General features: G+C 36.7%; 3 protein-coding genes across 3 annotated transcripts; 2 read left to right on the top strand and 1 right to left on the bottom strand.

The window, feature by feature from the left end:
• Nucleotides 1-285: 285 nt before the first annotated feature.
• Nucleotides 286-9,193, bottom strand: asl (argininosuccinate lyase). Its single transcript, XM_056262088.1, has 16 exons — nt 9,051-9,193; nt 8,745-8,939; nt 7,120-7,203; nt 6,984-7,040; nt 6,802-6,899; nt 6,628-6,705; nt 6,192-6,269; nt 5,748-5,800; nt 5,479-5,541; nt 5,018-5,132; nt 2,502-2,586; nt 1,408-1,467; nt 1,249-1,332; nt 942-1,022; nt 744-850; nt 286-654 (listed from the first exon to the last, which is right to left on the bottom strand). The coding sequence occupies exons 1-16, from the start codon at nt 9,063-9,065 to the stop codon at nt 510-512; spliced, it is 1,398 nt and encodes a 465-aa protein (XP_056118063.1). The 5' UTR covers nt 9,066-9,193; the 3' UTR covers nt 286-509.
• A 693-nt stretch (nt 9,194-9,886) lies between these two features.
• On the top strand, nt 9,887-13,847 carry crcp (calcitonin gene-related peptide-receptor component protein). Its single transcript, XM_056262091.1, has 7 exons — nt 9,887-9,968; nt 11,256-11,292; nt 11,433-11,531; nt 11,656-11,750; nt 12,052-12,109; nt 13,224-13,367; nt 13,507-13,847. The coding sequence occupies exons 1-6, from the start codon at nt 9,925-9,927 to the stop codon at nt 13,359-13,361; spliced, it is 471 nt and encodes a 156-aa protein (XP_056118066.1). The 5' UTR covers nt 9,887-9,924; the 3' UTR covers nt 13,362-13,367; nt 13,507-13,847.
• Nucleotides 13,848-14,313: 466 nt separating this feature from the next.
• On the top strand, nt 14,314-22,346 carry tpst1l (tyrosylprotein sulfotransferase 1, like). The gene is made up of 3 exons (XM_056262089.1): nt 14,314-14,557; nt 16,537-17,664; nt 22,113-22,346. Exons 2-3 carry the CDS (start codon nt 16,829-16,831, stop codon nt 22,333-22,335), a joined length of 1,059 nt encoding a protein of 352 aa, XP_056118064.1. The 5' UTR covers nt 14,314-14,557; nt 16,537-16,828; the 3' UTR covers nt 22,336-22,346.
• Nucleotides 22,347-22,913: the final 567 nt, after the last annotated feature.

The following is a 22,913-nucleotide window of genomic DNA, read 5'->3' as shown; positions in this document are numbered from 1 at the left end:
AATACTAAACAAAACCACTTGGGATGTGAATGTGGCTCGTTTGAAGCTTTCTGAACCTCCACTAAGATGAATTCACTGGGTAAATTTCCAACATTTTCATGATTTTCCAGGCCTGGAAATGCCCCAAAAAAAAATAATTCTCAGATGTTTCCTGGGAAACCCTGTAAATTGAGTGTTTCATACAGCTATGATTTGATGATTTAACAATTAATATGCATATGCAGGGCATGTGATGTTTAAGTTGTACATAATGTACGTTTCCAAAGATGTTAATAAAACTTCAAATGAAGTGACTGCACAAATTATTTATTCAAATGTAACTGCATTTCATTGTACACGTTTTGTCATGTAAAATCCTTATTCTGAACCAATGAAACTTTCCTTAAATGTAACACACAGGCAAACCCTTGACTTCAACTGAATCTGTGATGACATGAGATAATAGCAGGCATAACATGCCAAATTCATCTCTGAAGAAAGAGCACCTACTGCTGACCTTGAGACTATGGTTACTGTTTTTGTGCCTGTAACCAGGTTCTAAAGTGCTCGATTTGAGCCGTGATGCTACTCCTCGCTGTGCCACCGGGTGCGCTGTACTGTTCAACGCTTCTGATGTAGTCCCACACTGAAGAAACGTCTTTGTCAAACAAAGGGCTGGAGAGAAAGAGAGAAACAAATAAATTAAAAATAAAAACATTTCATATACTTCTATATGCCATTATTGTTTTAATGTGCCTGCTGACCTGACGGTTTGAAGGTCCTCTAAAGTGAGTTCAGACAGACTGACTTTCTTAGTCTCTGCAATATAGACGGCTTTTCCAGCACAACTGTGGGCCTCTCTGAAAGGCATCTTTAATATACATGGATATATATCAGATTTCATTTAGCTCAATTGAAACACAAAAGCTATATACTATAAGTAGATGAATTGATGGACTCACTCCCTTTCTGACCAGGTGGTAGGCAAGATCAGTGGCCAGCATATCTGGGCTGAGGGCCGCTTCCATCGTTATTTGGTTGACCTGAGCGATGGTAAAGTATGAGTGCTTAAGATCTACCACTCAGGAAATAAAACAACAATTCGTTACGTTGCTCAAATTGCAGACTGACAATGGATACATGCCCAACACATTTGCATCTTATTCATCATGTCACCTACTGGCTATTTAAACAAGGTAACAGTTTTGTTCTTGATTGCCACTGTCCATGACAAAGCCACATTAACTTGTAGAATAACCCGTCTCTTACCTTTAGAGTTGAGATGACACCTGTAGCCACCTGCAGCACAGCATTTACTGTATCGTATGTGTCGAACATGGCCTCCTTATCCTCCTGCAGTGATAAAACATATAATCAGAGGACAGTTGAAAGCAAAATAATCGCATTCTCTGCCTGTTATGGACATACCTGTAGGTCTTTGTTGTATGTGCTGGGTAAGCCTTTGAGAGTCATCAGAAACCCTGCAAACTGTATTACAATGAAATTTAAATTAGATAAAGACTGACGGTTTTTGTTGTCCAAATTGTTAACTGTAAATTTGAGTGTTAATATTTGATAATTTTATTAAATAATATTTTGAATATTACTTTTAATATTATAATATATTTAATCTTCTAAAAGATTAATCTAAGGATGCACTGTTATGAAAATTTTGGCCGATAAGGTTATAATTAATTTTATGTTATGGCCAATAACGATAAATTGCCAATATTAAAATATGTTTTTATCCGTGTTATTAAATATGATCCCTTTTAGAGTGAATTTAGGCATCACAACATTATAATGTACAGTATGAAAAATGAATAATCGGTCACAACTTATATTAGGTGTCCTTAACTACCATGTACTTAGATTTTTAAAAAACTACAATGTACGTATTGTGTTCATATTGTATTGCAAAACACTCAAGCTGCTATTGAGGTGCGATACGGGTAAGGTTAGGGACAGGTTTACTGGTATGGTTAGGTTTAAGGGTAGGTTATGGTGTAAGGGAAGGTTCAACAGTATCATTTTAGATGGAATTACAGAAAATCATTACAGCTGTAATTCCATGCAGGTATTTTTTCAAATATAAGTACAATGTAAAAACATGTATGTACATAATAAGTGCATTGAATCAAATGATTAATTTAAATGTTCTTACATAGTAGATAAAGACACCTAGTATATCATTTTTAGATTTTCTAAACAAAATCTAACAATGTTATTCAATTATTCATGTTTTTAAAGATTAAGTGAGAGTTAGATGACAGCGTCTTAATTTAAAAATAGGAGAAATAAGCACGCACATTACATATCCATTATCCGATAACCAATAAGGTACCATTATATCGTGCATCCCTAAATTAATAATAACATTCAATTGACAGCCCTAGTACTAATTATTCAATTTGCCATAGATTGACCTTAATCATAAGGGCAGTTCTTTTAAAGACGTGATTATCTCTGTAGGTCAGTATCCATGTATCGTGTTGGCTTCATTAGTCAGTGTTGTATCTTACTCTGCCAAACACTCGTCCTGCTTTGCTGCGAATGAGCTCCAGGCTGTCTGCGTTCTTCTTCTGAGGCATTAAACTGCTCCCAGTGCTGCACTCACAAACACAAACGCTCTGATTAACTACACACACTAGACACACATACAAAGCAGAAGTGGACTGAATCTCTCAGTACACATCAGCCAGCTCATGTTCACAGTCTCTGTGTCCCAAGGCCACTTGACGCCGGGTTGTTTGCTGGCTTGCCATCGGTTCTGCCTTATGTCAATTGTTTTATATGCATAGTTATGGATGATATGGTTGTTTGTGTTAGAAAACACAGCTGCACTCATACCTATGATCGTCATTTACTTCTCTCTACTACGGACTGATGCAGCAGACGCATCCCTATTGAGGACCACTGCCTAAACTCACAGGCTTCTTCTACCTTTCCAGGGGTTACCTGTTACTCGACGGCTTGCACTCTTCATCACACACTGTAAAAAAGTATTGTTGGTTTAACTTAAAATTTTAAGGCAGCCAAGTTACTTTTTTAAGTTCATTGAAATTAAAAAAAAATTGTTGATAGTGATACAATGAAGGAGATTGGTTTTATCAACAGAAACTCATAATATTATGTTATCTGAACCACATAAATGATCTAAGTTGATTTGACAAAAGAAAAATTTGATAAAATCATGATTTTTTCTAGAAATGTACACCCATTCGCAAAAAATCTGGGTATATTTTTTTGATTCAGAGTTGAATTTTGCAAAACAGGTTAACGCTGTGGTGAAAACTAGTTTCTACTACCTAAGGTTAATTGCTAAGATAAAATCTATCCTTTCATCTAGAGATCTGGAGACAATCATCCATTCTTTTATATCATCCAGACTGGAATATTGTAATGTTGTGTATTTAGGACTCTCCCAGGCATTGATGAATCGATTGCAGCTGGTTCAAAATGCCGCTGCTACACTATTGACCGGTATGAGAAAGAGGGACAGAATCACTCAGATTTTATCTATGGTTACCTATCAGATATCGCTCCCTTCAATGGTTACCTATCAGATATTAGATCGACTTCAAGGCCCTATTAATATTTTTTTATTTTAACTGCATGGTCTCACTCCCTCTTTTCTGTCAGATCTTGTTATTCTACACCAGCCAGTAAAAAATGTGAGATCGGGCGATAAACTTTTGTTTCAGGTACCGCGGCCACAACTCGAGCGAAAAGGAGATTGTTTCTTTTCGATAACCGAACCTTACCGCTCTCCATTCGCTCTGCCCCTACTTTGAATGCTTTTAAAATGGCTTTGAAGAACCACTTTTACATCTTGGCTTCTGAGTCTGACCCAGGAGAGAACTAAATATTAGTATTTTATGTTGTTTGTCTTTATGTTTGGTCTTTGTTTGGTTTTCTTTGGGCTGCACTTGTGGCAGTGGAAATGTGCTTTATAAGAAACTAAACTAAACTAAACTAAACTGTGTTGAGTGTCATCCACCAATTAGACAACCCCTTTGAATCCTGCATTCTGTGGCAGATGGTCAGCTTTTACTAACATGGTTTTGGTGTTAATAAATAGGTAATAATTATTTTTCAGCAAGTATTTACTTGTTAACTAAGGCTTGTTAATTACCAGCTTCATCGTCAGTTAATGTTAAAAGACCTAAAACTTCACAGGCCATTAAGAATTATAGTATGAGAATAAAATTGATTGCTCCAACAATGGAAAGTGTGTAATGGCAGGAACATGTACATGTGTACTCACTGACATTTCTTTGCAAGTGCACCATAAAAGTCATCTGAATTCAAGACCCATTCATTTGCAATTCTGCCTAAAGCACAAGCCAGCAGCTCCTACAGTTTCATGATGAAAATGTGCATACGTGGCTAGTGGGGTAAAAATAATGCAGAACATGTAAGGAGAAATGCCGTTATCCCAAGGGCTTCAAATTAATGATCTCTGTCTGCTGTGACATTATGGGTTATTATGGGGCCTACACACGACATATTCTTGAGTTCAAACTACTAGGCAAAATGTTAGGTTAATAAGACAAAAAGAGGCTTTGCACTTCATGGCTCAGTATGTCAAATTCAGTCACATTTAAATCTGCAATCTGAACGGTGAGATTATTTAATGCTTTTGAAAGAAGTATTTTATGTTCACCAAGTTTGAAAAAAAAAAAAAAAAAAAGTTAGTTATTTCACAATAGTATTACAATTTAAAGTAACTGTTAACCATTTACATTTTTTAGCATCATTACTTTTCTGTTTTACATGATCGTTCAGAAATCATTTAAATATGCTGATGTGCTTTTCAAGACACATTTGTTGCATTCATTGGCTGGACAGTAAAGCACAGACCAGAATGGGATTAGAACATGACCCAGGTCAGACTCGAACCGTCAGCCAAGAGCTCTTATATGTCATGGGTGTATGCATAGCCAGATGAGTGTAGCTTTTAATTAAAAAATTGTATTCTATTCTCAAGATTAACCACTGCTATCACTTCCCATTATGGATCATATGCTGTCCTCACCTGTATGCATCAGTCAGAGTGATGAAGGAGAATTCCTTGGTACTGTACAAAATCAGATCCTCCGCCATCTTGCTGAGGTGTGTGAGACACATTGATCCCCAGAAGAGAAACTCCACTGTCCAAAAACATACACAAACACGCAGTTAAAGAGATAGTTCGCCCAAAAATGAAAATTCTGCCATCATTTACTCTTATGTTGTTCTAAGTCTGTAGGACTTTCTTTCTTCTGTGGAACATAAAAAGATATTTTGAAGAATGGAAAGTTTTGGTGACCATTGGCTTCAATTGTATGGACCAAAAAAAACAAAAGTCATAAAAAAAAGTCATACAGGTTTGGAATGACACGAGGGTCAGTAAATGATGACAGAATTTTCATTTTTGGGTGAATAATCCCTTTTATTACAATGATATCTGTTACTTATCATATGCTTAGATGATTTTTGAAGCATTATTATACATACCAACAAAATCCCTCTGTCCAGTAGCATCCATGCTGTTAATGCTAATCCTGTCAAAATTTAGTTCTGGGGAGTGATACAAAAAATTATAAATCAGATTATAAATCAAGTGAACAATTCTACCTGTGTGTACACAAACATACATCACAGGAACATACTTCACGAATCATTAATTATATGGGAATTGGGAAAAGAAATAAACTCACATTAATATTTAATATGAAAACAGAAAAGCAAATAACAGGAAAGCAAATTCATAAAACTATGTCAACCTTGACGAAGAAGTTCTCTATCAATGTTGAATGGATTCCCAGCAATGGCTCCACTGCAAGGCAAATATATACATCATATTTCAATGTATCTAAAAAAGATCCATTTAATACAATGAAAGTGTGAAGTGTGTAAACAACCGTTCAGCAGATTTTTGTTTTTGTTTGAAAGAACTAAATACTTTTGCTCAGCAAAGATGCATTAAAAGTTATGCACTAAAGTGTCAGTAAATAATTTCATAAGGTTACAAAAAAGTTGTCAAATAAATGTGTTTCTTTAAAACTTTCTATTCATCAAAGAATCCAGAAAAAAAAAAGTTTTTTAAACATTGATAATAATAAAAAATGTTTCTTGAGAACCAAATCCAATGCATAAATAATGCAGCCTTGGTGAACATAAGACACTTACTGTACAGTATCACAGTAGTGTATATACACAAAACTAACCTTCCTAGGGGCATCACATTAACACGTTTTCTGATGTCGTCCAGCCGCTCAACATCCCTGCTTAGCGCCACTGCATGACTGCGAGAAACGATGAACATTGAACAATTGTGACCAAACATATGTATCAACAGGATGAAGGTCTTGACACTTCACTGTAGCTTTACCTTGAGTAGATAATAATTAAAGGGATAGTGCATAATTTATTCACCCTCAAGTTCCAAACCTGTATGAATTTCTTTCTTCTGCTGAACACAAAAGAGGCCCATCAATGGGGCCCATCAACTGTTATTACCCATATTCTTCAAAATATCTTCTTTTGTGTTCAGCAGAAAAAAGAAATTCATACAGGTTTGGAACAACTTGAGGGTGAGTAAATGATGACAGAATTTTCATATTTTGAGCCTACTATCCCTTTAAGACTGAATTTGAAATGCACCTGAGAATCCAGTGACTCCATCTGATTGGCTGGGCCCTCTGCATGTGAGTGTATCCAGGGCATAGGATGTCAATCTCTCTGATTGGGCAAAGGAAGATAGTTTGCGATGTGTGTGTTTGGTAATTGTACATTAGTCCGATCTCTACAGGTATCTAGATTATTGAGCATTCTTACGCTGCAGCTCTTTCCACCATAGTGTTGATGAGCTGCAAAGCTAGTCCTTTCAGAGTGGCAATAGCGTCCCGTAGCCAGAGCCGCATATCTGTTGCAACCTATATCCAACAAATGAAAACTGTTCAGTCAAAGCCATGCCTACAGAGAAAATATCATGTGACCAAATTCGGTACAAGCCAAACCTGATCATTCCTGCTCCTGCCTGTGTGAAGCTTTCCAGCTGGATCACCAATAAATTCCTTTAAAAAGAAAAAGACATTAATATTATAGGAACCAAAAATTCAGTTAAATGTTCTCTTCATAATACATAATACAGACCTTCAGCCTGCGTTCATTGGCTGTGTGAATATCCTCGTCTCCTGGTTTGATCTTGAACTCGCCTTTGGACCACTCATCAAAAACCTAATGAAGACATTCATAAATATCTGTGAACAGGCAATGACAATGAAGTAAAATGTCTGAGAACTCTTTCTGATTTCAAATTTACAATATTTATTTACAGCCATATAGGGGAAACACAGTGCTAGTCGGAAGCAAAATGCTATATCTCAGTAGCTTTTGAATTAAAAATACAATTACATTTCTCTAGCTGTTGTGCCCTGGTTTCAAATTCTGTATTAAATTAGAACATCTTTGTGATTTGTTTATCCTCCAAACTAAAATACAAATATTTTCAACTTCAAGGGTAAAATATTCACTTTATTTTGAATTTAATACAGGGTGAGGACATTTTTAAATTGAATGTGCGAGCTTCGGGTGTCATTCACTTTTAGATATTATTTTAGATGTACAAAAACAGTGCTGCTAGATATTGCAAACTGGTATTTTTGTCATATTATTTTAGTTTATTATAAACACACAGTTTTATAGCCTAAATAATATACTTCTAGTTATTTACTTAGAGTGGCTAATGGATCAGAAGTCTTGAACCTTCATATTCATAGCTTACATCTGAGGAGAACTAATTTGAATAAAACGTATATATTATATAGCGAGAACTAGATTTCCTCTAAAAATAATAGATTACATTTTTATCAGGGTAAGTTGTCACTTATTATGCGTTTTAAATGTATACCGTACATTAATTACAGTAATTGTAGGTAATCTATTACCCTTCAGAATTGTGCTGTAATACTGTTTTAACTTTTTAAATACCAGGCCATGTTCACGTGATCAATCTTTTTTTCCTGGTCAATAAGAGTGGAAATTTACAATAGCTTTTTTGTAATGTAATGTACCTATACAGAAACTGATATACAAAAATGAAATATGCACTGCATTAAAGGGATAGTTCACCCCAAAAAAAAAAAAAAATTTTGTCATCAAACCTGTATGAGTTTCTTTCTTCTGTTGAACACAAAAGAAGATATTTTAAAGAATGTTGGTAACCAGTCAGTTGACGGCAGCCATTGACTTCCATAGTATTGTTTTCCTACTATGGAAGACAATGGGTGCCATCAACTGTCTGGTTAACAACATTCTTTAAAATATCTTCTTTTGTGTTCAAAAGAAGAAAGAAAATCATGCAGGTTTGGAACAACTTATGGGTGAGTTAGATGATGATTTTTAGGTGAACAATCGTTTTAAAACGTGTGACAACTAGCCCCAGTTGGCTGGTTGTTGTTATGTTGTCAGAACAATATACAACATGTTAAACGACTGTAGCTTCGGTGAAGTTTACAATAGGCATCATCAGCAGCATTGTCACATGGCTATTGTTGTGTGCACATGGAGATGTCTGTGTCAGGGCATATTTTTGTCTGTGATGTATTAAGCTTTGGTGTCAAAGGGGGAATGGACTATGGTATCCTGGTAAATATTTACAAAGTGCACTGGGGTACATGAAGTTTCATGAAAAAGATTACTGTAAAAGAACACACATATAACCTGGAAGCAAGTAGACAGGTTTATGAGTCAGGTTGTGTGGTAAATGGTATAATCACCTTGTCAAGGCCTGTGCGAATCTGTTCCATCTCGTTTTGGGTGACCAAACCTGCTTTCTGTAAGGCTTTGACATATGCTTTACTTCCTTTAATATCAGCTTCCCACATACGCTGGTCGTACGCGATTGACGCATTGAACTTTTCCATTATAGGGTCTGTGTTTCCCACAAAACGACCACCCCATAGCTTATTTCCCTGTTCAACACAAAATAAAGAACATAAACATTACGGTAAGGCATGGCAGGTTTGGAAAGCCTGTGACAGACAAGAAACGCACTAAACTTTAGAGAGATGAGCAATCTTTACCTCTGAAGTTGCCATTGTAACAGTCTCACTTTGACTCTCAAGCAGTCTTTATGTGCGAAGAACAAACGGGAAACTAAAGCATATTATTTAAATCAGATAGAGGAAATGTCAGATAATTAAAGGATCGATTCAGCACCGAATGCTTTCACCGATTCATAAGAATGAATAACTGTAAGAGGCGAGGCTTTAACGTTACATCCAGCAGCTTGCAACATTTCCTCGTTTATTTTGAGAGGGCGAAAGCCCCGCCCATTATATGTAAATGAGGTGCTCGCCTCACCAACCAACCAAAATTAAGCGTCATTTTTCGGGAGCTGTCATTTAGCCTAAAGAACCAGTGGATGGCGCTATGCCCCTGTGTCATTTAACCGAAAAGATAAGAATGAATCTAACTATACTTCATATATATAAATAACAAATAAATATATTAAAATAAACATATTAAAATTAATTAATTAAAGTGTTCTATTGTAGTTCATCTTCTTTTATGTTTAATAACTTTCAAACGTATAAAAACAGGAAAAAGCACATCCTCTAACCCTTGCTTTGAATTATTTATTTGCATTGACCTACGCCATATATGTTAAGACTTAAAAATATTACATTTTTAATCAATATTTTTCTATAGAATTGCTTCCACAACATTTCAAAACCGTTCAATGTCCGTGATTTATTGATGGTTTTGAATTTTGAGGGTTTTAATGGATTTATTTTGCTGTTGGGGGAAATAGTCAGATTCAAATCTCGTCAAAAAAATATTTTTCAAACATTAGGCTAATAGTTACAGGAATACTTAAGCCTAAACAAATGTGAACATGACCGAACATGACACCTGGGTGGGAACGTTTAACAGAAAGCTTCGTTTTCTCGCCGGATGGTTTTTAGTTGTCGAACCAACAAGGAAAGCAAGATGGAAGTGTAAGCGATCTAATTTACTTCTACACGTTTGAAGTCAAACTCAGCCCATATAATAGTTGGTCTTTTGTTGGGAAAAAAAGTAGTATCTGGCGCTCTGATGAGTAAATACATTTTCCTAATTTATAATGAACTGTCGATTATATGCGGCTCACGTGGTGGTCACTCTGTTATTAGCCGTAAACTCTGCATATGATGTACAGTGGTTCCAGCCATAACTCTCGGATAAACTTGATTATGAGCTTTTCTAACTAGCTGATCTGTTTGAAATACAATATATAGTCACCAATAATTGCTGAAAAATAATTTGGGTGTAAAGAAAGACTGTATAATCTAGTACGTGTTGAATACGGCCGTATTGTATAGGGCTAATATCGAGAGCAATTTTGAAAAACTCGCAACAAATAGTTAACATGAATAGACATCAACACAAACTACTAATCCAAGTGAAGTAAATCTCAAAGAGATTGTAAGACTTCGAGAGCAGCTCACACTGAATATTCGTATTCGTTGTTAAAGAAATGTTAAAACATTGTGACAAAATGGTGTCTACTAACGATCAATGTCATACTATTAAACTCGATCCACTTGATTGTGTTCACCAAAAAAAAAAAAAAAAAGCCCAGTTCCTGTCACCATCTGAACTTCCTAAACCAGGGGTGTCCAGTCCTGCTCCTGGAGAGCCTGAGCCACTGTCCTGCAAAGTTTAGTTCCAACCCCAATTAAACACACAAAGCAGCTTAGACATACTAGAAACTTCCAGAGAGTGTTGTTGAGGCAAGTTGGAGCTAAACTCTGCAGGACAGTGAAAGTCCAGGACTGTCACTGACTGTGTCAATAAATAGTGTTTAGGGCAGGGGTGTCCAGAATATTTTTTGTACTGTATTTTTTTATATAGTAGCCTAAAGATAGTGCAGTCCCACTGCTCACACACATGCATACATTTCAAATGCACAAAATGCAGTGGTGTTTGTTGCAATGCTCCAAAGTGTTGAAGCTTGTTATTTTGCCCTGGAACATATAAATAAACAAAGGTAATTGCCACTGTTTATCTATCTGAATTTATCTTAAACTCGAAATTGCAATTAGAAAAAGTCACAATTGTGAGACATAAACTCGGAATTGCGAGATAAAGAGTCAGAATTGTCAGTTAAAAAGTCGCAGTTAACTTTTTTAATTATTATTCCGTGGCGGAAACAAGCTTCCATAAAGGTCTATTATAGCTGCTGTTAAAATACGTTTAGGTCATTTAACACAAGTTAATCCTAATTTAAACATTTTGTTTTGTAGGAGGGACGCCAATGCTGCAATGCTGAGCAATTATGAGGTCAGTATATATACATTTAACCTTTTTAGATTCAATTTGTACCCATTTTTGGTTGTACATTTAAAGGTGTGCGTTATCAAAAATGCATGCATGCATGCAGTTTTTGTTCTTGGCTGTACAAATGCCCTCTACTCCACCAGGTCTATCAGCTGCTGACAGACCTGAAAGAAAAGAGAAAGGAGATGGTTAAAAATAAGCACAGCACCGGGCAGCAGAATCTCAACACCATCATGTATGAGGTGCTTGTCTTTGATGTGACTTAAAGCAAAGATGATATTTATATTTCCATCTTTGTGAGATGAAAATCTTCAGAAAGGGTTGCTCGCTCATGCACTTTAACATTTGATCTAAATGCCTCAATAGACCCTGAAGTACCTCTCCAAGACACCATGTGTTCATCAGAAACCAGAGACTGTGAAGGAGTTCCTCACTGCCATGCTGCCTCACAAGCTCACTAAGTTAGTTTTGTTTCTTCTTTTTAAACAATTGCTTTACACATTTTTGTATGGAAAAAAACTTATAGACCTGTCACACAAATAGGTCTATTGTGACAAATGCAGACTTTGTCACATTAAATACAGTGTATTACAACAACTTTGTAAGTCTGAGTTTGAGATGCATCTTAATGAAGATTTGTGTCATGTGATGTGTGAGACTACAGTACTCGTCTGAGTTGCCTTTTTGCACTTGATAATGAGTGAACCTGCTTTTTTTTAGCCAAGAGTTGACTGCTGTTTCTTTTTCTGTTCCTGTTTAAAGAGCTGAAAAGCTGCAGCTCCTTAACCACAGACCCCAGACTGCTGTTGAAATCCAGCTGGTGAGACTCTTTCATAACCTTCCTCCTTTTTTACATCATTGCCAATTTCTTGAGAAATACTGAGAATGTGCAATGCCATTCAAACGTTTGGGAACAGTTAATTATTTTATTGAAAGAAATGAATACTTTTATTCACATTCATTTAAACAACATGGACTGTAAAGATAATATGTAACAAAACAAATTATATCTATTTTAAATAGATGCTGTTCTTTTGAACTTTTTATACACCAAAGAATCATGTGACACTGTGGACTGGAGTAATACCTGCTGTCATGTCAAATTGTAGTATTTCAAAATATTTACTGTTTTACTGTATTTTTGGATCAAATAAATTCAGCCTTGTTCAGCATAAAAAACTAATCTTATCGACCCAAAAATTTTGAAAGATAGTGTATAAGCAAATATTCACATAGTTGATTAGAAGTTAAACTTACAGGAAAAATAAGCATACAAGAATATAACAAACAAAAAGCAATGAAATTGAAGTAGGAAATTCAGATAAACAGAATTTATTTGTCCTCGACACAAAATTCTGTTGAATATTACCTATGATAATATAATAGTATGAGCAGTGTTGGGCAAGATGCTCTAAAAAAGTAATTACTATCTACTAATTACTACTTCAACAGTGTAATAAGATTAATGTACTAATTACTCTCTCTAAAAAGTATTGCATTACTTATTACTAATAACTTTCTAAATCCCAGGTCAACCTTAACCAGTTGAACAATACAAGGATAGACATTAAACTGCTCTTAATTCTTTAAAATAAATAATATAAAATTGCATAAATTATTATTGTTTAATATGGAATTAACTGTAGAAGTAACTAATTAAATTACAGAAAAATTAAGAGTTATACCTTACTTTAAAGTAATTAAATTACAGTAATGAATTACTTAATAATGTGTTACACCCAACACTGATTAGGAGTATTATTATTAATATTATTACAAGGAAAAATGTATTAATTCTGGTACCCTGAAGCCCTATGATTTATCTGTGCCCCTGTAATAAACTAATAGAACAGATTGTATGGAGAAAAGACTATTTTCTGAATGGCCAGCGCTGGATGTTAGATGTATAACCTATATATGACCTAACCTTACAGATGGTAGAGGAGAGTGAGGAAAGACTGACAGAAGAACAGATTGATGAACTTATACAGAAAGTCACAGACATCCTGCCTGGTGACCCCGAGAAAGAAGGCGATGCATCTGCTGACCCTGTGATGGAGACAGACCAGTAGCATCAGCCCTGGAAACACAATGATTTTTTTTTTAAACATGCTTTCAATCCCAAACACACAAAGAAACTGACTTCAGCTTTGTTGACGGTGCTAATTAATTAGTATATACTGTTAATCTTAATCATAATTAATATTATATATAAAATATATTCTCTTTATAACATTATATTAATGAAAACATGTTAGCCATAGATGGGTAAATTTAGAGCAAAAAGTGAGGTCTATAAAGTGTGTATTTATTTAACCCAATGTATATATTGTACTAGCACATGATACCATATATAATTTTGTCAGCATTAGTAGCTTTTCAAACCCATTTGTAGTTGCATTGATCTTTGTTCAGAGGGGAAGTATAATCTTCTGTAGTCAAGACAATCTCACTTCCTCTATAAAATCCTTCCTGTATTGCTTCTCTTTAATTTGGTATTTAATTATATTGTTTTATCTTCATTGACCATTTAAAGGTGTGAACTGAGAGTGATTGAACAAAGCAAACTTGGCTGTTTATCATTTGTCAAACTGTCTCTATTGGCCTGTGTGAATATGAGATATCAATGTGTGACTGTTTCGTCTGAGCTCTTATAACAAGATTTTATCCATAAAGTTGTTTAATGTGATACTTGTGTAATTTGTCTTACAGTAGAATTATAAATAGACGTTTTCTCATTTCAGCCCTCCACAAACAGCATGGAAACACTGAAGTTGCAAGTCGTTATTTTCTAATAAATCTGATATATTGATGTCAGACAATAAGACATTGAAAATTGATTTTATTGATTAAAACATTTTCACTGACAGAATTCTTCTGAGGAGAAAAGAGACTGATATATATTCGACAGGAATTTAATTTATGACAGCAATGTTATGTCACAGAGAAAGCCAATGAAAAGCATCTGATTGGTAATAGACGTTTGCTGTAACCAATGAAATTTGAGAGTTCCTCTAATAGCGCTGTGGTAACTGGTATGGGTTTAAATACTCTGCTTGTAATTCAGTTTTTCTCTTGAATTGAAATCGTCTGACAGTGAATCCTCACATATAGACAGAAAGAAGATTCACGAGAAATGTGCCCGCGGTGAAAGATTATCTCACCGTCAGAGCTTAATAGCTCCGTTTACACGATCTTACGTCTGCATTTCATCAGAGAGACGTGATTCTGGAGAATGTAGGATTCGAGGAGTTGCACTTTCTGTACGGTAAGACGCGTCACGCTCTTGAGCTATTTAAACTAAGAGTTGTTTGGGGGGTCTTTTTTTACGTGTCGTGAGTGTTTCACGCATAGTTTCCTTGTTGCAGGCCGCCAGTCAATCGTGCTGAAGAATAACTTTGATCTCGGCTAGATTGTCTCCGATTTCCCTTACGACCATTTTAAACGTCTTCGTGTCACAGCTAATACATCCAAGTGAAATCAGCTAATTATAAGCCAACGTGTGCATATCACATTTATTCAAGTGAAAAATGCGTTCAGCTATACACGGTCATGAATCATGATCGAACGAACCGACGACACATATTGTAACTCTGTCGACTTGTTGCATTATTGTTGTACGCGCGCTCACGTTTCCCTCAATTACAACGATCTGAATCACTGAACATATTCGGTCTGCAACACTTGGCGAATTCGAATCCTGTTGTGATACCCAAAAAAATGCGTTTCAATGTTGAAGGCGCTTAAAAATGCGTTTTCAGACGCATGCAGCCTCTCTTGAATGATGAAGACCACCAGACAACAACCAAAGTAGCGAGAAAATACACTGTTTTAAGCGATTTTGAATACTTTTCCCTGTTAAATTTATTTTTTTATATATATGTCGGAACAACTATACGTTAGTTATTTGTAGTTCGTCGATTTGACTGAAATGTCAAACCACTGTGGCACTATCATAACAACTTTTTTTTTCTTTTTTTTAAATGAGTGTCATCGGCTCAAACGTTGGCGTTGAGTCTGGGGCGGGACTAGCTGTTTGTTCAACCAATGAGAGACGGATAAAGAGTTCCAAGGAAAACCTGTTTGATAACCGTCATTGGGTCTAAAATTCGAACTAATAATTGAGTAGATTATTAACAGGCACATTATTAATATGATGAATTAATGAAATTAGAGTGTTCATAATAAGCAACTATGCCTCAGGTTAGAAATTTGCATAAAGCACACCCAAACATCTCTATATCAGGGCTTTATTTTCCAAATGAAATTTCTATGTATGAAATTTAATCTTATCATGTAGGCCTAAAAGGCCACACAGAATATGTGCCATTTGCATGTGGCTTCAGTTCTTACATTTTTCTATAAATTTAGAATAGATTTTAGCATGAAAGTTATCTGATTAATCATGATTTGTTTGGCATTTATTTGTATTTTACTTATTTACATACATTTTTTTTACTGCATTTGCTTTCATTTGGATAAAGATGAATCAGTTTAAGATCAACTATCAGGTGTTAGAGTTTCATGTGCATAGGTGTTATTTGGGAAACATGCATCGCAACTAAAAGCAACCACTGATGCTGCCCACAACAGGATGTGTGGGTGCTTATAGGTGTTAGTGTGCATGTTTTGCCAAAGTTTCATGTTCACATTCATAAAAGGTGCTGTAGACACCTCAAAAACAAAGGAAGGAAGGGTGACCTACACATATGGTGGTAGCAGTGTAAAACCATACCTTTTAAAACCATTAAAAATCAAGATGAACAACATCTAAACTGACAAATTATTTCTTATTTATTTTGTTAACTCAAAAACAAATTATTTTGATCTGGTCGTTTCTGTTAGTGAAGAGGTAGTGTTGTCATCATTACAACATATACTGTTGAATATTGAGTCTAAAAGGTTGGGAACCACTGTACTAGATTACTCCGCTTTGACCTGGATAACTTCACAATCTTAAACTACACATGGCACCTAAAATATAGTCAAGATACGCACACCATTCTTTGCACAGATTTTACATTGTTTTTCTAGTTACATTTGTCGTGTTTAGGCTTGCATTTCAAGCGTAGTTCTTGAGTTACAAATTGGCTGACTCTAATTGTCTAATACCATTACGGTAATGTTGTACTGTAATGATATTAGATGTGACATTTAATGTAACGTGAGACGCACAATAGTAGCCAATGCTGAAACAGACCTGGCAAAATCTGTTTTTGAAAGCGTTTTTCCTTCTCCTTTCTACAGGCACAATGGTGCTGACAGAGAACGTAAGGCTTGACTTACCAAGTCTAAATTTATTGAAGCCCCAAGCAAGAGCCTGAAGAGCTGCTGGCTGGAAAGAAAATTGCATATCCCTTCCCTCCCCCATTAACTTTTACCTAAGCTACATTCTTTCACCGTGACCCTTTCTGGAAAGCATTCACTCTGTCTTTCCAAGATCCCTCCTGACCTTTTTCCCCCTTCTGTTTTACCAATTTTTGCCGGTCTCATTCTGCTTTTTATAACCACAAACCGCATTCTCCCCTAACTATAAGTCATGAGAAAACAAACATGCAACATTCTCCTGGTCTGCGGAGTCATCAGCTCCATCACAGTATTTTATCTTGGCCTCAGCACGATAGATTGTCCAAATGCCCGTTCTCGCGCGGCACAGCATGGGTGGGCAGTAAACCTACACGCTGGCAGAAACCTCAGTGACCCGTTACAACTCCCTGAGGAGTACAATGAGGAAACCCCTCTTATTTTCATTGGTGGAGTCCCTCGGAGTGGCACCACACTAATGCGTGCTATGTTGGACGCCCACCCTCTTGTTCGGTGCGGAGAGGAGACCCGGGTCATCCCCCGGCTGTTAGCCATGCAGGCCACCTGGAGTCACTCGGCACGTGAGCGGCTCCGTCTCAACGAGGCTGGCGTCACCGATGAGGTCCTGGACTCCGCTGTACGTGCCTTCCTGTTGGAGATCATAGTGGGACACGGCGAGCCCGCTCCGAGGCTCTGCAATAAGGACCCCTTTGCTCTGAAGTCCCTCTCCTACCTCTCCAAGCTCTTCCCAAAAGCGAAGTTTATTCTTATGCTTCGCGATGGCAGGGCCACTGTACACTCTATGATTTCCCGCAAGGTGACTATCACTGGATTTGACTTGACGAGTTACCGGGACTGTTTGGTGAAGTGGAACCGGGCAGTGGAGGTGATGTATGACCAGTGCCTGGCTGCAGCTGATGGCAACTGTCTGCCCTTGCACTACGAGCAGCTGGTGCTGAACCCTGAGCGGGTGATGCACAAGCTCCTTCAGTTCCTGGATCTGCCGTGGGACACCGCTGTGCTGCACCACGAACAGCTTATTGGGAAAGCTGGAGGAGTTTCACTGTCAAAGTGAGTGAGTTTGGTGCTTTGATATATTTGCTGTCACACTTTTGAGCGATTTTTGTTGCATTCACATGTGTGGTGATAAACAACAATATATATACCCTGTATTAAAATATTTTGTCAAAGTAAAACACTATGGACTGGTTTCACAGACAGGGCTTAGATTAAGCCAGGATTAGGCCTTAGTTTAATTAGGACATTTAAATAGCTTTTATAAACGTGCCTTAGAAAAAACATTACTGGTGTTTACTTGAGATAAAACAATGGCACTGATATATAGTAGTCAACATTTGAAGTGGATCAAAACCACAATTTTGAACAATACCCGTTCTTGTCTTAGGACAACTTTGATGAACTTTTTTGATCCACTTCAAATGTTGACTACTGTAATTTAAAGGTGCCATAGAATGCATTGGTACAGTATTTTAAATTGTCTACATAGGTATGTGGCTTAGGTAAGGGCAAAGATTCTCCAGATACGGTTTTACATGTCCATATACAACTCTAGGATTTGTCTCTAGAATAAAATGGGCTGTTATTACCTCATTTGGAAGGGTCATGAATAATAATGTTTAGCTCTGCTCTGATTGGCTGTTTCACAGATTTGTACGCAGGAGCTGTGATGTACTCTGAGAACTGAAGTATGATTATTTTGCACGTTTGTAACAAAAAAATATTTTAACAAATTGACTAGATGCATTGTCAAATGACAATCGTTTCAACTTAAGTGGTGGAGAAGGTCACGTTCGCTAGGGGCAAGTGAGCTATCTGTAAGCAACCAAACTAACCTAGTTAGCTCCTGAGTTATGTGTTGTTGAAATATAGGCTAAATTATAATACTACCCGACAAAAGGGATTGACATAGATGTATAGTTGTATTTTGTAGATTTATATGACAACACAGGCCGCAAATAATATTAACCTCCGTGTCAATTGGTTATTCATACTATTTAGTTATCTATGCCCGTTACTTGGAACTTGCTAGTTAGCTAAGGTTAACGTTACTGTACTAGCATCTTGAGTTCGATCTCGACAACAATTTAGGGTAAATTATCATTAATGTTGTTAGCTCACTGAGAAACTTTCGATTTAAACAGAAATGGCTTCAACAGTCAAGAAGTGAATAAAATCACTAATGTTACTTACTGCTTGCAGTAGGGGTTGTAATGGTAATATAGTTGGAATTTCCCCCTTCTTCAGTATCAAACGCTGAGCGAAGACTGCTTGATATTGTCCCAGGTTAGAAAAACTGTCAGTGGTGTAAGGCCTGCGCTCAATCGATCCAATGGCGGTATTCGATCAGCGGGTGAAGGTCTCTGCGTGTTACTGTCTTTCCGTGTGGCAAAGTATTTTGATTAAAGGTACAATATGTAGGATTTTTGCAGTAAAATATCCAAAAACCACTAGGCCAATGTTATATATTTTGTTTAGTTGATTACTTACATTATCCCCAATGTTTCCAACTATTTGTAAATCGTGAGAAAATTGCGATTTTAACCAAGGAAACGGGACGTGTCAGCAGGGGTGAGGAGTCGCGAGTCAATGGCGTCATATCCGCGTTACCCTCGGTTTCCGCTCGTACTGCCATAGTAACCATGGCGACAGACGTGGACAACTGGGTTATGCTTAGCAGGACGCTCACGCTGTTGTTGTTTTGTTAAAACATTATGGACCATGTCAAGCAGACTTTGAGACAAAAAGAGGACTAGAACGAAGATCAACATCTTTCGAGATGCCGCGAGCTCCACGTCCGCGACTAACTTCGACTTGACAGAGACGCGAGTGTTGCATGTACTTTGATTAGTTTTATGTACATTTTCTCACCTGTCTAATAATGTTATTTAGCTCAATATGATGAAATGTTAGAATATGATCTGTATGTTATTCTAATGTTGATCTAGCTTACTGCTAGTCTCATACAGCCAACAAACAACCTAACTAACAACATTTAACACACTCAAATGCCGTTTAGTGTGATAGTGTAACTGATAGAGAAAATGAAACAGCGCTTCTTTACCTCAAGTTTAATTCATCTAATAAACTGACCTGTGTGAGTAGTAATAAAGCACTTGCGTGTAGTTCGGTAGAGTGAAATGTCCTTATTCCTTTATATCCGCGAGACTTGCGTTGCGTGTGGCGCTGGTATCTGTCTCTCATTAGCACTCGCGCCCTGCTTCACACCACAGTCATGTTAAAAACATCAAAGTATCCACTCATCCATAAAAAGATCCATCAGCTTGACGACAAGATCCATAATTCCGCTTGATGCTTTGCGTCATCGATATACGCCTTTGTTATTGTAAGAGATTAGCGACCCCTGGTGGCCAAAAATTACATACTGTACTTTTAAATGAAATACATTTTCTCATTTGCATTTTCTCGTTATTTCATCTGACTCCATAAATGAAAAGGTTTTAATGATATCTGTGCATCATTAAATGTAAGCGAATGTTTGACTATTGTTTTTAACTCTTTACTGAAAATAATGTCAGAGTCCGTTAGAATAAAATCAAATGTTTACTATTTATTATGTCAGGGAAATGTATCATGCCAATTTCACAATCAGTTCAAAGATAATCAATATAATAACATCAAATGAGTAAAAGATGTTGGTTAAACCCGACATTTAGAAAAATACATGATGCTGAAGCCCTGATCGGGTCCTTCAACATTATGGACGAATCCGAGTTACAAATCGCCCGAGCCTTTTGCTGCATTTCATTATATAGACAGAAACCTCTTTCACATGGAAACATTTGCTAACAATGGAAATTTGCATTCAGAGGTTACACCTTTTGAGAGCAGAAGACCATTTGCCTGAAAGTCACACCCTTCTGCGTGCAATATATTTCTAAACTCTTAAGAACTTTATTACCTTTTGGTTTACTTCCTTGGGAATGAGACATTTGTACCAGTCAAATGATACCAAACATTTATAAAACTGTATGATAATTGTTCACATTAAAACTATAGATTTTGGGTGAGTTTCAGGTGATCTCAGCATGAGGGAGAAGGAGTGGGGGAGAGAGAAAGAGATGTATTCTGGGGTGAGACTTTTCGTCTCAAATGGTGATGCTAACTTCACCAGAGTGATTTCAAATGTTAATTTCCTTTGTTCTCTCAGAGAGTACTCTTCCAGTTCTTCCAGTTTTTCCAGTCTTACAGTGGTGAATTGGGCAGAGCAAACTAACAAGTTTGAATTAAAATGGTGTGATATCCTGTTGTAGATAAACATCACCCATGCCTGTTGACAGTTCTGTTCTGTGGGAAGGGTATGAAAAGTGCTCACATCTCCCGCACAGCCTGGAACATAACATTTATATCCATGATCTGCCATTTTCGCTATTGTCCTTGTTTGCTTTTTCACAATACCTGCAGAACCTTTGATGATTCGGCTGTGCAGGTCCATGTTAATACTGCCTGGCCTAGAACATGGGCTGGTATATGCAAATTTTGGGGCGTAAATATTACTGATCCCGACTGCAACGTTATGTTGGGATTCGCCCGTTTTTCAGTGGTCTTTTGCAAACATGAGATTTACATGGAGGAAACAATTGTGTTTGAGGCTCACGGTATGTCAGTTCCATATACAGAACTCTTATTATTCAACTATGCCAAGTTAAATACAGTTTTCCATTTTATGACACCTTTAAGATATGTCAGTGCAAGTTGCTTTTAGTTAAAACAGCTCAAACATGCATTTTAGTCTGAGACTAGCTTGAGCCGTGTCTGTGAAACTGGGGGTTAAATTAATTGTTTTAAATACTAACCGTGAATTTAGGCATCCCAATGTTAGAATGTACAGTATAAAAAAATGGATATTCATTTTGGAGGTTTTCTGAAGGTTACATTTAACAGTGTTAGTGTTTTTAAAGATTAACTTTTAACTGATAACCATCAATCAGTACGGTGGTTGTCATGTGTGGGGCTCTGTATTTGATACTGATATATACTTGAAAAAATATAAGTAAAATAAAAAAAAACTTTGTTCTATTTTAGTCTGACACCCATCAATATTTTAATTCACCATTTCCTTTTTACGTCTATGGCTTTTCCAGACAATGGGTCAGACATGCAGGTTTACGTTTCCTAGTCTAGAGCTAGATTTAGAGTTCTCTATGTAAATATGCCACTACATTGTAATACGATATGTAAAACAAATTGATTAGGGGTAAATAGGGTGTTTGTTTGACCAGCAAGCATTTTCAAAGACATCTGGTGAGCACTAATTTCGTCACAGTCCTATACTAATGGAACCAATGGTAGACGTTAAAAGTTCTCCCACTGGAATAAGTTGATTTTTAATTGTCAGTTTGTACTGCACTTAGCCTCTAGTCTAGAGGGCAGATTATTTTATTTTCATGATGTCTTAGACAAGCACTTAGGCCTTGTCTGCCATATTTCTAAGTCTATATGATTGTTCATTGTCTCTTTTATTCCTGTTTCTCTTCCAGAGTGGAACTGTCATCTGATCAAGTCGTCAAGCCAGTGAATACGGATGCTCTGTTTAAATGGGTGGGCAAGATCCCTGCTGATGTGGTGAATGAAATGGCCAGCCTTGCCCCGATGTTAAGCCGTTTAGGTTATGACCCCCTGGCCAACCCGCCAAATTACAACAAGCCTGATCTCTTATTTCTGAACAACACAAAGTCAATTGTGAAGTCAATCCAAAATTAAAAGGTCCTCTGTGAATACTTGGAAGCAATAAATATTGTGCATTTTATGAGCACGCAAAGCCTCTACTTAAGTTACCAACATGTAGGATGACAAAACGGAGCCGCGAGCACCTCTGTTTCTTATGGCGAGAGTTTCATAAAGTGATCAAATGTTCTAAAACCAAGTTTTAGTGATGTATTGTAAGTCATCAATTAAATTCAATTTAGATGTTTTGTGTTTTGTAGATGCTATGATGTTGCCAGTCTAATGACTGTATTGTGGTTGTTGTCTTTTTATTATTTTTGTACGTGTTAATGCATGCGTGTCGTGGCAAATGTTTTCCAAATGTGTCCGAATATCACACAGGAAACGATGCTTGTTGAAAGAGGAAGTCAACAGTTGCACAGAACTTGGTTTGTTCTCTATGACTGCAGGTGTATAAAGGATGTTTAGAAATGTTTCACATGCTTTTAAAGATGGTCTCATTTTGCTGTAGGCTTTTTATTATAAACTTATGAATAGCCTACTTGACAAATGTGTTCCAAATATGCAAGTGTGGGTATCTGCAGGTCAGAGTAATGCTAGTGCAGAAAGGTTGG

The sequence above is a fragment of the Rhinichthys klamathensis genome, unplaced genomic scaffold, assembly GCF_029890125.1.
Source record: "Rhinichthys klamathensis goyatoka isolate OS25496 unplaced genomic scaffold, OSU_Roscu_1.1 h1tg000191l_1, whole genome shotgun sequence".
Lineage (NCBI taxonomy): Eukaryota > Metazoa > Chordata > Actinopteri > Cypriniformes > Leuciscidae > Rhinichthys > Rhinichthys klamathensis.
Note: the sequence above shows the minus strand (reverse complement) of the source record. Positions and strands in the feature narration are given on the sequence as shown.

What these genes read in the sequence shown, in the direction of transcription:
- tpst1l (XM_056262089.1), top strand. Translation starts at nt 16,829, where the DNA reads ATGAGAAAACAAACATGCAACATTCTCCTGGTCTGCGGAGTCATCAGC. An exon ending in GGAGGAGTTTCACTGTCAAA is followed by an intron (nt 17,665 to 22,112) that starts GTGAGTGAGTTT and finishes TTTCTCTTCCAG; the next exon opens with AGTGGAACTGTCATCTGATC.
- asl (XM_056262088.1), bottom strand. An exon ending in CCAATGAACGCAGGCTGAAG is followed by an intron (nt 7,041 to 7,119) that starts GTCTGTATTATG and finishes TTCTTTTTAAAG; the next exon opens with GAATTTATTGGTGATCCAGC. An exon ending in AATGTGATGCCCCTAGGAAG is followed by an intron (nt 5,801 to 6,191) that starts GTTAGTTTTGTG and finishes TTTGCCTTGCAG; the next exon opens with TGGAGCCATTGCTGGGAATC.
- crcp (XM_056262091.1), top strand. Translation starts at nt 9,925, where the DNA reads ATGGTTTTTAGTTGTCGAACCAACAAGGAAAGCAAGATGGAAGT. An exon ending in AAGGAAAGCAAGATGGAAGT is followed by an intron (nt 9,969 to 11,255) that starts GTAAGCGATCTA and finishes TTTGTTTTGTAG; the next exon opens with GAGGGACGCCAATGCTGCAA. An exon ending in CAATGCTGAGCAATTATGAG is followed by an intron (nt 11,293 to 11,432) that starts GTCAGTATATAT and finishes CTACTCCACCAG; the next exon opens with GTCTATCAGCTGCTGACAGA.